Below are 15654 nucleotides of genomic sequence, written 5' to 3' on the forward strand. Positions count from 1 at the left end.
GTTTATAGCAAAGAGAGCATCAAGAGTTGTGTACAATATTGATGTCTATGTGTACAATTAGTACTTGGCAGTGTATATATATATATATATATATATATGTATGTGCACTTTTACTGGTCGCATGAACTTTGCCGGTGAGTTATAGAACACCGAGAGAAAAGCGATGTGTTACACATTTACATTATATATATGACAACAACTGTTATCATTTACACGCTAGTTTGCTGGTAACTGTATTTGCCGAGGTCTGTTGCCCATGCGGCCACCATCTAACTTTTACTATTCAAGCATGTCATTCCGTGCTACGTGCTTCAAGAAATGTACTGTAGATTCATGGGACAATATCATATCTCTTTTATCTTTGTGTCACATTGTCCTAAAATTACCCTTGAATATAGCTATCTCCGTTCTCTGTATGTATTATGCAAATCAAGGAAATGTTTTATTTTATGTGTATGTAATGCACATATTTCTTTGTCTGGATGTCATATAGTGGCTATATAAGCTGCTACATTATTATGAATATGATAATATGCTGTGATATATACAAGTCATATACAGTAACATCAGATACACTGCTCTGAGTGATACGTATTATCATATATCTCTCATATATTGCTGAGCGATAAATACATAAGTAGATGGATGGGAGCGTATCTTTCCGTTTCTGTATGTACTTGTAACGGATAAACATCTATCTTTCTGTTGCCCGGTAAATACCTGTATCCATCTTCTTACTGGTTTGTGTTGTGTTTGGATTATTAGGTGCTGTTTTATAGTTCCACAACTTTGTGTTAATTTATGCATGTATGTGCATCACGCGTTTCAAATTTCTGCGTGTAGCGTTAGCGCCAAATTGATATATTCTTTAATGTTTGCACCAGAAGTTTACTTGTTCACAGAACATAATAATCTCAGGTATAGTTTTGTCTTTTGGCATCCAAAGAAGAGATTGTGATGAGAATAATGACACACAAAGGCTATATACTGTATTTTATTCCACGCAGCATAACCCAAGGACGGCACAAAGCTCAGCGGTTACCCCCCAATTAACCTTTTCTCTGTTAGGGGACGAGCCCCTCTGGCAGAGAAGGGGTTAACCCGTTAAGTGCTGGCCATCCCCTGCCGGGCATTAGGCAGAACAGTGTTTCTCTGTGCAGGATACTCCTATGTTTCTGTCCTTTGTGTGTGTACACGCCGGGGTGATGGGATAAGAAAAGAATTAGACCCCACACAATGGGATGCATCCCAAAGCCCCTTGCAGAGTGTGCGTCTGTGTGTTAATGATTACTGCTCACCCTCATTGTGTCTGGAGGGACTGCATGCAGCGACTTGTGAAAATTAGTGTTAGGTCATTGTGTGTGCACGCACTCACCACGCGCGCAGACCCCTCCACGGGTTCCTTTACAGGGTGCCCGTCTTGGGGTAAAATGCACATCTTATTTTAGTTAATTTTTGTTTAACAAAAGTATTATGAATAGACTGGACAGTAGTGAGGGCGATGAATAAGATGAGACTTCTGTGACCATCTCTTCACCCTTCTGGGTGTCTCTTTCATTTGCGTCTTTGCATTCAACTTTACGATTTTAGTTTTGACTTTTTACCTTTTATACAGGATCGCGTCAATGTGCACGTGTATATAAATATTTCTTATTTCACGTTCTCTTGACGTCTGTATTCAAAACCATGCAAATATATATTTGTATTTCCTTCTAGAGGTGTTTTAAGTAGAATTTTTATCAACATTCTATCTATCTATCTATCTATCTATCTATCTATCTATCTATCTATCTATCTATCTATCTCACATGGACAAATAAAATACATGCACAAATACAGATGCTAAAGCACAAACATAAACCTAGATCAGTAATTTATACAAGTACAGAACATTTATAGATACGTGTTTATGGAAGGCTGGCTACTAAAACAGAGTAACAGACACATAAAAAAGTTCAAAACTGATTATGAGTATACATATATATGCAGATGATATGGAAATGATGTCCCCAATCTAAAACATATTTAAAGGTACACTAACAGGCTGGAATTATGCCAGAAGAACAGAATCATGAGCATATATACTAATATATATATATATATATATATATATATATATATATATATAACACCCTTACAAATGTGTCTCTGTATGGACGATTATATATATATATATATATATATATATTATACACACATCAGTCATTTAGAATCTAGAAATTAATGCAGACAGCATAGATGATGCTTTTTCATTCAACTACCCACAGACACTTATATTCACCCATTATAACTGGCAATTATTTTTTGCCAATCACTGAAATATGTGTCTAGAAAATAATACACACACACACACACACACACACACACACGCACACACACACACGCGCACACACACACACACACACACACACACACACACACACACACACACACACACACACATATATGGAGACCGATAAATGCATATATGCACAGACGTGTGTGTACATTTAGGGTTTTATCTTTAGAAAACATTTACACTTGTATAATTGTATTTATATAAACATATGAGTGTGTGTATATGTATATATATATAGTATATATACTATATATACATATATGTAAAACATTATGAATGTGTGTACAAAGGATAATTGGTGCGCACGCAAGTAAGGATGTACCTACATGTATTTTTAAATATCATATTTAATCACATACATATTGTGCGGCACCATTTCACGGCTCAGTTAGAATGGGAGACTAGATAGAAGTGTCCATGTTATTAAAATCTTTTGACACTGAGGTCACCCCCCTCCCCCACTCCTGCTGTCCCTGATGCTTTATATATATCATAAAACCCCTATATATGTGGCTAAGCACAAAAGTAGACACACACACTCACACACACACATATATATATATATATATATATATTTTTTTTTTTTCTTCTTGCATTTGGCACCTGAGCGCACATTAAATGTGCTTATAAACCACAAGGGTTCCATGGACAATCTATACATTATTTTAAATGGGTATTTTTTTAGGCTCCCATGTTTTATCTATAAAACCATACCTCTGTTATTTTATTTATATTTTTTGCTTTTCCTATACGCTTTCAGTTCCGTTCTCTGTGATACCTTTTTTTTTCTCTCTCTCAGTTTCTCACTAATTTTCTCCTTTTATGTTTCTTATTGTCCATATCTCTCACACATCCATTCTCCAGGCTCTGTGTTACCTTTATGTTTAACTCCTGTCCACTTTTATCAGAAACGCTTCTTGCTGGCTCACATACTGTATGTACCGCAATTTTATTTTTATCATTGTAACTTGTTCTGATATGTAGATGTTGTTATGCTAATATATATATATATATATATATATATATATACACAAATTCATTTCACCTAATTCTAAAAGGAACCACTAGTTTCAAAGTATTTAATATTTAGGAATATGTGCTGGTTTGACATTTTACTATGACTTTGGAAAGGCTTCTTCGTTTTCAGTAGATTCAAGTGTGTTTGTTTGTTTTTAAAATAAACTGTCGAAACCGGGAAAGGGATTTTAGTCATTGGAAATGAAATATTTTTGGATGAAATGTATAGAGAACATGCCACAAATGCTGGATTTGTGGATTTGGCACATATAATTTGTGTTATTGCTTTCTTGCTTTAATAATCTTGTTTTCTGTATATGTCCTTCTGTAGTACATGAACCTCAGAACACTAGATGTTTTTTGAGACTTTCCCTTTTAGTGTTACAGGGCTAACAGTCTACTCTCATCAATACCATATTGCCCTGTCCAGCCTTTTAAGTTCGAAAAACACCATGTATTCTTAGATTGTGAAAATTGGGTTGTGCTAAAAGCTGGAGTGAATTTCAAAGGCTCCAATTCCAGGGGAAAAAAAAATATATAAAATGGCAAAGGGAAGCGCATAGGGAGAAGTCGGAGAAAAGAGAAAAAAGGGGGAATGGAAAAGGATAGGGAGAGTGAAGGGAGGGTCTTATAGGGTTATGCTGGAAGAAAGGCAGGTACAATTATAGAGCCAGGTAAATGACCCCACAGAAAAAAAACACCATTTATTGGAGATAATGGGAGGAAAACGAAGGCTAATAAATAATGAAGGGAACTGAGGTGAAATAGGGTGGGAAGAGGAATTACATTCTATATGAAAGGAAGTAGAGATATAAAAAGGGTGGATTGCAAAAAGAGACCTATATAAATATTTTACAAGTATGCAATTATGCATAGAGGAAAGAAGCAACAGATGCAAAGAGTATTTGTGATTAAGTAAAAGAGACTAATATGTTGGAAAAAGAGAGGTATAGCAGCAGACAGGTAAACTAAAAAGGAGCGAAAGAGGGATGGAGAAAGAGACAGAGGGTAAGAGAGAGGCAGAGAGCCGTGTCTGGGGGAGGGGATGCAATATCGATCCATGCGGCTTCCATCATTTTGTGACACAGAATGTCAGATGTGCTGAGGTCCCTTTAACTCCTTCCCTTCCAGTTTCTCCCCCCCGCCCGCGCCCCCTCAATCACTCCGTACCAGCCGCTCGATGAAAGAATTGATTTTCTTTTTAGCAACTCAAATGTACTTTGTAATGAATTAACTCCCGTTCCTGCACGCTGGGGAGAGGAGCGAGGGAATGAGGCAGCGAGAGAGGAGAGCAAAGGAGAGCTAATGAAAGGGAAGCAGAAAAGAAGGGGAGAAAGAAATTAAGGGGAAACAGAAAATATACAATAAAAGAGGGCAAAAGCCAGAGATTAGGAAAGGGCAAAGAGAGCTATAAAGGGGTAAAGCAAGAGACAAAACATGGGAAACTGGGCTTCCAATGGGCAAACACGTAGAATGTTACAGGTGTGCAAGTGTTCTGTACATAGAGGATGAGGAGGGGGCATCAGGAATGTGCACTGGTAGGGAAATAAATGGTATGGTGTAGTGAGAAAAGAGACCTACAAAAGCAGGTAGCCATGAAAAGTTAAATGAGGAGAGAGAAAAGAAGGAGAGTTGCAGAGTGGGGGGGGGGGGGGGGGGGGGGGGGGAATGATTGAGAGACAGAGGGAGTGATAGAGACTGAGAGATAAATAGAGAGAGAGAGAGAGAGAGAGAGAAAGAAAGAAAGAAAGAGAGAAACTGTGGAGAACACAGAAATAAAGACAGTAGAGAAAAAATGAAAGAGAGAAAAAGAGAGTGGTATAAAGAGACTAAAAGCACAAGACAGAGACAGAGACAAAGGTAGAATAATAAGAGAGAGACAAAAAAAGAGAGTAAGTAAGAAAAAGAGATCAAGAGATAGAAAAATTAGATAGGAAAAGAAGATGACTGGAATGGGAGATAGGAAAAGAAGATGACCGGACACAGTGAGAAAGAGAGGAGGGTTAGAGAGAGAGTCCCAGGTAACTGTAGAAAAGTCAGAGTAATATAACAGATGGGGATAGTATATCTAAATTATCATGTATACTAAGCGTATGACTGCAGGAGGGTCTGACACACTTTCTGGGCTCTTCTATCAGAAAGAAAGTCTAAATAAAAGTGAAAAGTATTGGAGGTAAAGGCGGCAGAAGCAGAGCTGATGCCCAACAGGGATTAATATACTTTATCAAGTCATATTCAGCAAGTGAGAGACGAGCCAAGCAGTAGAGGGCAGGGTGAGAGGGTAATGGGCAGTGCGAGCCAGAATGGGACAGTGTAAGGGGGAGAGGTAAAACACCATGTGGGCTGCTGGCATGGGACAAGGCGTGAGACAGCATGGGACAATACCTAGCAGCGTGACACAGTGTGAGACAGCAGGGTAGAGTGTGAGACAGCAGGACCCAGTGTCAGGCAGCAAGACAGTGTAAGACCCCCAATGAGTGTCACCTGCCACCTTACACCATGTTCCTGCGTGCATGTAGGAGGGGGGGTCACATTAACCCTTCCAGGGAAGGGTGCTATTCCCCACAACACCCTTTGGCACTTAATGGGTGCCCACTGCCCAAAAGCTGGGGTGAGGAGGAGGTGTGGGGGTGGGGGGGAGGAGTCCCTACATTTATCCTGTGTTCTATCCCTGCTCTCTCCTGGAAATCTCCATTATTCCAAGGGAAATAATTCCTTTTGTGTGCATGGAATGGACCTCAGGGAGGGGGGGCTGTAGAGGGGTGTGAGTGGGGGGGGAAGAAGAGTGGACAGAATGGAGGGGGGCTAAAGGGGGAGTGAGAGGTGGTCAGAGGAGAGAAGGGGGGGAACCTGGGCATCAGGGGGGGGGAGGTCTGTGAGGGACGAAGGGGTCGCTTATACAGCTGTCATCAGACAAGGCAGAGGGGAGGGAGAGAGAGGAGGAGATATGGTGAAGTGGAAGATGGAATAGCCGGGACTCACAGGCAGTGTGTGTGCTGCTGTGCAGGGGGGGGACCCTTGGATGCGTGGGGGCCATATTGTAAAATTAAACCGGCTCCAGAGAGAGAGAGAGAGAAAGAGAGGGACAGGAGCAAAAATCACCAACAACCCCCCCTCCAAAAAACACCCCCAAAGCCAAAAAGACTTTCCCCCCGTTTATCCGGTGCCTGTTGGAGAAGAGAGCGGTGCCCTGCTGCAGAGCATCCTCCCCGGGACTGATGCTCTGCCTGTGACCCCGGGGTATGAGAGCCGCCCGCCCGCCGCTGCTGCTATGTTTGTTCCGCTCTCCGTCCCCTTCCTGTTTCAGCGAGCCGGCTCCGAGCACACATGGCCCTTTAAATCGCCGCCGCCGCTGTCCAGCCTGGCAGGTGCTGACGGTAAGCAGAGCCCGGGCCGCCGGCAGCAGGAGAGGCAGGCAGAGAGTGCCGGCTGCCAGAGCCCGCCGCTGCCTTTTATTCATGTTCGTATTGATCTCTGGCTGTCAGAGCCGCGGATGCAGCCTCTCCTGGTCGATAGACGGGGAGAGGGAGAGAGAGGGAGAGAGAGAGAGGGAGAGAGAGTGGGGTGTGAGGGCTGCAGGGTCCCCACTCTCTCTCCTGCCCTACTCACCCCCTTCTGTCACCCCCCCTGCCCCCCTATACAGGCTGGGCACCAGGAGATGCCAGCGGGGACCCCCTCTCTCTCTCTTTTTTACTGATGACCCTTGTTAGCATAATTAAGGCTGATTAGTGTAATTGGCAGAGACGTGGGTGGAGGCACAGGAGGGGCAGGGGGCTGGGTGTAATCATCTCACGTTAAGTAATGAGGAGAGAGGCTGATAGGAGCCATTCTGTGCCGGTTACACGGCCATCAGAGCCTCTCTCCCCCCTATGCTGCAGCTACTTTGTCACATGAAACTTTATGTGCCATTTACTTCCTTTGGCTCTCAGCCTGTGTGCCATATTCTAGGGGGGCACAGCTCATTTTATGCCTCACCAATGGCTATACTTGGCTTTTGGTTGTCTATTTATTTATTTTGTTAACTCTGGCTGTGGGGCATTGGTACATATAGTATACCCCCTCCCTCCCTCTAAGTACTGTATTATTGAAGTATGCTGTGTTTGTTATGAGTCACTGTGCATGCATTAAGGTGTACTGTATGTTGCTGTAATATGACATGTTTGCAGGTAATACAATGTGTTCCTCATGCTGAAACAATTGCACCTAAACGGTTACCTGGAAGCGCTGTATGTACCTTCACACATTGGGAGTGTTTGCAAGTTATGTTTCTTCTGTGTGTGAGCAGCTAGCGGGTTAATAATAATAATAATTATTATTATGATGGCTAGAAATAAAACATTGATTCGTAAGACGTAGATAAACATTGTACAAATATTTTATTTGATCTGTACTATAATTGATATTACCAAACATATAGTGTATTTACTGTTTTTTTAGGACCAACGTTATCTGCTGAGTGATTTCTCCTTGCATATGTTCTATCTATCTATCTATCTATCTATCTATCTATCTATCTATCTATCTATCTATCTATCTACATTAATTCTTTAACACATGCTTTTACTATCTTACATTCATTATTGTATTTGTTGTTAATTTTGTCCATGTTATGGCAATTCCTCTCTTCTCTATATTAGGCCTCATGAAGCACGTATATAGGTAGTAAGTAGTATGTCTATCTATCTATCTATCTATCTATCTATCTATCTATCTATCTATCTATCTATCTATCTATCTATCTATCTATCTATCTGTTCATAGATTCACACCTATTATTGTACAGATACATATAAAGAGCGTCATTTCTGTTTGTGAAATGTTGTTTGTCCTGGATCCTGAGTGGTTTGGAACGGTGGCTTTGACCCTATGCAGCAGGCTATCTACACAAGAGCATTTTGAAATGGCTTTTTAATAGACTAATTACATTTGATTTTGCAGAGCTTGCTGAGTCTGGCCTCCCCATGTAAAGGGGTTTAGTGAAAAGGCTTGTGAAACCCCCCAGATTATTCTCTGATAAAAGCTTTGCCGCTCTCCTGGAATGGGGGGGGAATAAAATATGGGTTTTTATTTTGGTCGCAGCAAATAAAGGAACTCAAAACAGACTTTGATTAGAGATCAAAGTTTTCTATTTCGTATCTTGTCTCTGACGACGCTAGTATTACTAGGTAAGATGGCGGTGTGAGTTACTGTACAGCGACTTAATGTCACTGACAGTAACGTAACATCAAGAAACTAAAAGGTGAGACGTAGTAATAGAAACGGGTTTTTGTTTCGGTATATGGGAATGATCATTTGACTTAATAGATTGTCAGCTCTTAGGCCCCTACTGCTTGTTCCAAAATTCAAAATTGTTTGGCAAATCTGCTCTGTTTTAAAATATTTTAATTTGAGGGCTTTCAATTGTGACTATATTGAACGTATTTACATATGAAAAATACTAAAATCGAAACACTGTTATACTGTTCAGGAGGAAAAAACATTGCAGGTCATCGCACAAATACTTAAATAATAAAAAGAAAACATTCTTTAAGCCATGCTGTTGCAGTATGAACATACCATGGGATGTTCGATAAGGTTCAAAGCTGCCAACATACAGACCTAACTGAAAAACCCTTTTAACAACAATGGGGATTTTCATTCAGAGCCGCCATTTCTGTTGCCTTTGGCCATGAAATACAGCGTCTCTAAGACATAAAAAGTTTGGAAATATTTTGTTTCTTATGGAAATAGATTTTTCTATGAACTATACTATGACCTGTTATAGATTTTACATTTGTACTTAACTTGTATTTTTTTTTTGTTTCCCTCATTTTTTTTTTAATGCCTATGCTATACTGTAAATAGCTGACTGATGTTTGCCGTACATTTTGTATTTATGTCATTCAGTGGCCAGAACAAGCAGTTGCTCTCCTAATTTAGGCGCAATTAATAGTATATTATTCTATAAAATATTTGTTAAAGAAGAGTTTAATGAGATGAGTGGGCCTGTATGGATGACCTATGTTCAAGTATAGACAATGTGAGTGAATTGAGAATGAGACAGGATTTTGGGCAGGAAGATATTTAAATCTGAGGGTAGAATTGTCTTTAAAATGCAAACTTGGGCCGTCACCTCAGGCAGGTGTTTTATTTTTCAAATATTTTGGGGGACGGTTGAGGGGGGAAAGAAGGGAGATAGATTGAGGCAAACAACGGTATCGTCTTATTACGGTCTTATCTCGCACAGTCAGAAAATGGCTTTATATCATATAGGTATTGGTACCACACATCGGCCCTTGTTAATAACTTTGAAGTAGGAGAATCTGACAGAAATCTCTTGGGATGTTGTCAATTTTTGGGGTCCTCTCAGTTGATGTAACTGAGAGGACCATATTCATTAGCGGTCAGGTTCGCTGTGGTAGAAAATGTCACTCGGAGATGGCTGATCAATAAGCACATATGTTCCTATATGCATCTATGGTGGAGGCTGAGGGACTCAGTTGATTGGTGCTGCAGTGTCTCTGTACCCATAATCATACCATGGAATGCAATGAACATTTACACACCAGAGGTCGTGAAATGTGTTATTTTTGTCTTGAGTTAAAGTAAATGATACATGACAAAGAACAAAATTCCTGCTCTCTCCGCAGTGTGACAATTATTGATTATTAATCCAATCAGTTGACTTACCGCTGCTTTAGCCAGTCATATCATCATATCACCTGACACATGGTACCCTCGGTTTATTCTTCCATATTTATTACTGTGTATGCAGATATATATATATATATATATATATATATATTTATTTTAATATTTATGTATACATTGGTAAAATATTCAGCAGCTTTACTGTTATGGTTCTGTACATTTGTATTCAATGTCCATGTTGCTCACAGCAATTTGTTTTTTTGCATGTTTGATCCACTTAATTATGAATGTATCAACAACATGCAGTTGTGGAATACACAGTTAATTTAAGTGGCTTAAGTTATCCATTTTATTGAAGGCACTATAGACAGGTAGATTGGTGATATTATGCAGCAGACATCATACATGAGTTGCAGCTGGAGGTATTAGCCGGTACTACGTCACAGTTACATAGCTTATGCTGGTTCTTTTGCTGTGCAGAGGTAGCCATCAAGATCACCCATCTGTGTGCTGTACTATATTTATTCACGCGTCAGTAAATACTAACTTTATAATAGCCAAACATTAACAGGGAATATTGTAGATTAACTGGGGATTTCACGTCTCTATAAAAAGTAGAATTTACTGAATCTGATCGACATAGGGTAATACTTTATTAATTCAACTTTTTTCTTTCAGAAACAATGGCCTAGTTCTGCATACATGTATGAATACACACGCCATAAAGTCATTATTAAACCAACCGTATTATCCATACATTTCTAGATTTATACAGCTATATTGTTTGCCTGTTAATTGAAGAATACTTAATTTATAAGGTGCTTTGAACTATATATATAAATTTATATATATATATATATATATATATATATGTATATATATATATATATATATATGTATACATACACATACATAAATATATATACTTACACACACACACACACACACACACACACACACACACACACACACACACACACACACACACACACACACACACACACACACACACACACATATATCACATAGCTGCAGCTTTGCTGTGGTTGCACAAGATAACTCAGCGGCATCGTCAAGGTAATTTTGTAGATGAAAACTCATGTCAGTGTCTTTACAGAACTGAGCTGGACAATTATAACATTTTCTTTTTCTCTTTTTGTCAAACTGCAGAATACAAATTTCTTTAAACATGTATTAATGGTTTATTAAAAGAGAGCTATGATTTCAGGCCTCCTGTTCTGCACATCTATTTATTAATCATATGGTCTGCACCATAGTAAAATATTTTTCAAGCCATTACATTTGGAAACATTAAAGTCACTTGCTCTATTACACATTATGGAAATCACTGATAGAGGCGACTAATGCAGATAGACATTTGTGTAATAAGTGAAAACAACATGTATGTTGTATATCATATGAAGAAGTAAGACGTGCTGAACAATCAAGTCGTTGACCATCGCGTTTCAGGATTATACCTGTAAATTTGTTAAAAGTTTATGGACTTGCTGCACATTTCATTCCTGGTATTGTGGTGGGTTCTCTAAAGATAAGTATACACACATTTGTCACACTAAGAGGTATATTTACTAAAAGGTTGATATTCATCCATTTAAAATCAGTCTGAATCGACGTTGTGTTTCATGGGCTGAAACATTTACTAACAAATTATTTTTTAAGTTCATTTTTAAATGTTAGTAAATGTGTGTTTTAGCCCTGGAAACACAACATAGTTTTATGTCAATTTAAAATAAATAAATAAAAATGAAAATCAACCTTTAGTAAATATACCCTTAAGTATGTAGGCATAACCTGCAATAATTGCAAACTACAATTCTGCATTAAAGTATGAAGATGCTTTAAATTAGAGATGAGCGGGTTCGGTTTTACTCGGATTTACTCGGTTCTCAAAACAGCACCTTATTGGCTCACGGATGTCACGTGTTTTGGATAGCCAATAAGAAAAATCCGGATAAAACCCAACTGGCGTTAATACTGGCGTTAAATCCGAACCCGCTCATCTCTACTTTAAATGTGTATCAGCAGCACCTCACCTGTGTAGGCTATGTGCATTGCCAATCAGCAGGGATAGACAGTCATTGGCGAGCTTGTTTTCCAATCCGTGCTCCCTTCATCCTAACCTGAAAGAAAGAGGGCTCCATATTAGGACTTGAATCTTACTAGGAATATTTCCAATGCATGTCATATTTTTTGTACAGTAGAACCCAGAAAATATATTTTTTTAAATTACATTTTAGTATTTATCATACTTTATATAACACCAATATGTTGCGCAGCGCTGTACAGTGAATGTCCAGTCATTCACAGCTTCCCTGTCTCAGCCTTCATTCCCACCACACAAAAACACACACTGTGGTCTATTGCATCAGAAGCCACTTAAACTACCAGTATGTTTATGTTTTTGGAGTGTGGGAGGAAACCTGATTACCTGGAGAAAACTATTGCAAGTACACAGAGCGCATATAAACTCCACACATATATTACCCTGCTCGTACTTTAGGCATCTAGTTATGTGACTATTGTGTCTGTAAATGAGTAAATGGTTATACAAATCATTTGTGCTCTGTTTATGTTATAATTTAAACATTATTCAATTAACCACTTTTCTGGTGATATGATATGAGGTTGGGCTTAAATATTAGTGACGTACCTCGAATTTACCTGTAAACACCTTGACAAATGCAGAATTTAATAGAAACAATACAGCTGCTAGGTATATATTTTTACATAGTGCAAACGATGCTTGTTTGCAATGTAAAATATTTTATATATATATATATATATATATATATATATATATATATATATATTTCAAAATGTGCTTAATGGAACAATCTATGCAATATTACACCACGGCCAATTACATTTTGTTTATTTAAGATGCAAAAATTTCCTTTTTGGTACTTACAAAAATATGTTTTTCCATGCTTCCTTAAGCTGCACATCTATTGCTGTTATGTATTCTCTTTTGCAATTCGGATAATTTCCTACTTTCTAATTTTTTGTGTGTGGGTCAAACATTACGACCAGCATTCGCATTGGAAAATAATATACAGTAAACAATCCATAGCGCGTTGTAGACAAGATAACAAAGATATAAATATACAAAAAAAGCGGAAGTCAGAAGGCAGTCTTATATAGGAATATGTACAATGTAAAGGCGCTCGTGCAGCTTAGACTTGTGTTACTACTTTATATTTTAATATGGCGCTCTCATTCATTTTGAAACAAAGGAGATAAAAAAAAATGGATGTAATGTGCGTTGTATAACAATTGCGCTTTATCATGGTGGTAACGTAGCCACACCCCTTTTTACTAATTATCATAAAAGGAGACAAACTGGCAGAAATAATGGTGTTGTAAGAGTATAGTATAAAGGGGGGGGGGGCAATCCTAAAGACAAGGAATCATTTCCATGCCTCATCGTTTTATAGCATTCCTCGCAGTGATTGATAAAAACAAAGATGTGCCATTATAAGGGTATATATACGTTTACATCGGAAGAATGCTGATTTATGTTTCATACATGGATATAATATTATAGCGACCTTATATATAGCCTTTGTCAACATGGCATGCATCATGTGACTTTTACTAGTAAGATAAAGTTGGATGCAGATGGCCGTATGTACTGTACATATGTAAAGCTGTGCATTTTATCTAAGTGAAATGACTGATCTTTACTTTTGTATATTGTAGAACACTGCTATAGTGATTAGCAGACAGATTGATCTAGAACGCTATAAAAGTCATTAGTTTCAAAGTACAAATTAATTGGGCATATTTATAACTGTCCTATTTAAATGTCCACATTTGATGTAATTGTCTCACACATCCATTGTTGTTTGTTGCATTCAACTTCATTGTCTGTCGGGATATAAATATTAAAACTCATGTCACAACTCAGCCTACGTGTACCCCCTTCCCCCCCCCCCCCCCTCCCCCAATAAATGCAGATTTCTCCAATATTGTTCTCATTCTGCCCTAATTAAAATATTTAGATAAGGCTTGATTATATGAGTCCATGGGGTATATTTATTAAAGTGTGGGTTTATAGAAGTGGAAATGTTACACCCAATCACATTCTAGCTACTATCTTCTAGATGGCGCTAGATAAATGATAAGTAAAATCTGATTGGTTGCTTTGGACATCTTCTCCATTTCTATAAACCCAGCACTTTAGTAAATATACCCCTATATGTTATGATGATTGATTTTCTGTTTTTCTGTTAGATTGTGTACATAACTGCGTGCTTGCTTTATCTGCTGCGTTCGCTGTTGTTACGATTATGATCAGGAAGTCTGTGTGCTGCTAAACTGCAGAGATACCTGCGAAATCCGGGAACGTCTTTCTGTTTGCCCTGTATCCACTCGTTGCCGTTCACTAAAATAATGTAGTAAACTATTTTTTGGGGAGGGGGGCTTTTTTTAACTATATTATAGGAGTTTCCCCAATACGTTGTTAACAAAAAAGATTTATTTGTAGAGCTATGGACTGACGAAAGTGCGATTGCTGCAGGGAAAAAAGAGCTTGATTCAGTGCTTCACGACGGTTAGATCCAGGTAGAGAGGGGATTGCCAGTGGCGGAATCCCACCTAAATACTGTAAAGAGGGGGGAAGGTGAGATAATAAATGGCTATCCAAAAGCAGAACACCCCTGTAATCTCTGTGTACTGCATGTATAATGCTGTCAGTCTTGTGCCCACAGCACCTATAGTATTTGGAACATCAGCTACCTAATTCGTGAAAATAGTGTATACTATCCGTATCACTTATGCATAAGTAGCCCATGGAATTCGCACCTGGCGCCTTATTGCCTTAGCCGGTAAAAATGAGTCCATCTCTAATGGGCCCTACACACTGATAGATCCGCCGCCGAGCTGCCCGACGGCGGATACGGCTGACGGGCGACCCGGCGGCTGGGGGGCAGTGACGGGGGGACTGAAGTTTCTTCACTCCCCCCGTCACCCGGCTCCATAGCAGTGCAGGCAAATATGGACGATCTCGTCCATATTGGCCTGCATGCACAAGCAACGGGGTAGCAGCGATGAACGAGCGCGGGGCCACGCATCGTTCATCATTGCTGCCTCCACACAGAAAGATATGAACGGTATCTTGTTCATTAATGAACGAGATCGTTCATATCTTTCAGTATTATCTGCCAGTGTGTAGGGCCCATAAATGTTAACAGAGCAAACATATAACAGAGGTGGAATATATATATATATATATATATACGGATGTAAGTTTGTGTGCGTATATTCCAGCATAACTCTAGAATGCCTTTGAACAATTTACACAGAGGCACACATGGGTAGGGGCAGAGACACCCACGTGTAAGGGCCGAGGCACCCATAGGTAGGGGCAGAGGCACCCACATATAAAGGCATAGGCACCCACGAGTAGGGGCAGAGGCACATATGGGTAGGGGCAGAAGCACCCACAGGTAAGGAAAGAGGCACACACAGGTAGGGGCAAAGGCACCCACAGGTAAGGATAGAGGCACCCACAGGTAAGGATAGAGGCACCCACAGGTAAGGATAGTGGCACACACGGGTAGGGGCATAGGCATACGGGTAGGAGCAGAGGCACCTATGGGTAAGGGCATATGTACACACGGGTAAGGGCATAAGCATATGGGTGGGGG

The 15654-nt window shown here is 39.4% G+C and overlaps 1 protein-coding gene across 3 annotated transcripts in view; it reads left to right on the forward strand.

Moving 5' to 3' along the window:
- The first annotated feature begins 6289 nt into the window (after positions 1-6289).
- Positions 6290-15654, forward strand: part of POU2F2 (POU class 2 homeobox 2) — a 158087-nt gene continuing 148722 nt past the window's right edge. For all 3 annotated transcript variants that reach the window (XM_063942357.1, XM_063942358.1, XM_063942360.1), the window contains exon 1: positions 6290-6732. In XM_063942357.1, coding sequence (XP_063798427.1) covers positions 6378-6732 — 355 coding nt within the window. In that variant the 5' untranslated portion in view covers positions 6290-6377. The remainder of the gene's footprint in view (positions 6733-15654) is intronic.

The sequence above is a fragment of the Pseudophryne corroboree genome, chromosome 10, assembly GCF_028390025.1.
Source record: "Pseudophryne corroboree isolate aPseCor3 chromosome 10, aPseCor3.hap2, whole genome shotgun sequence".
Lineage (NCBI taxonomy): Eukaryota > Metazoa > Chordata > Amphibia > Anura > Myobatrachidae > Pseudophryne > Pseudophryne corroboree.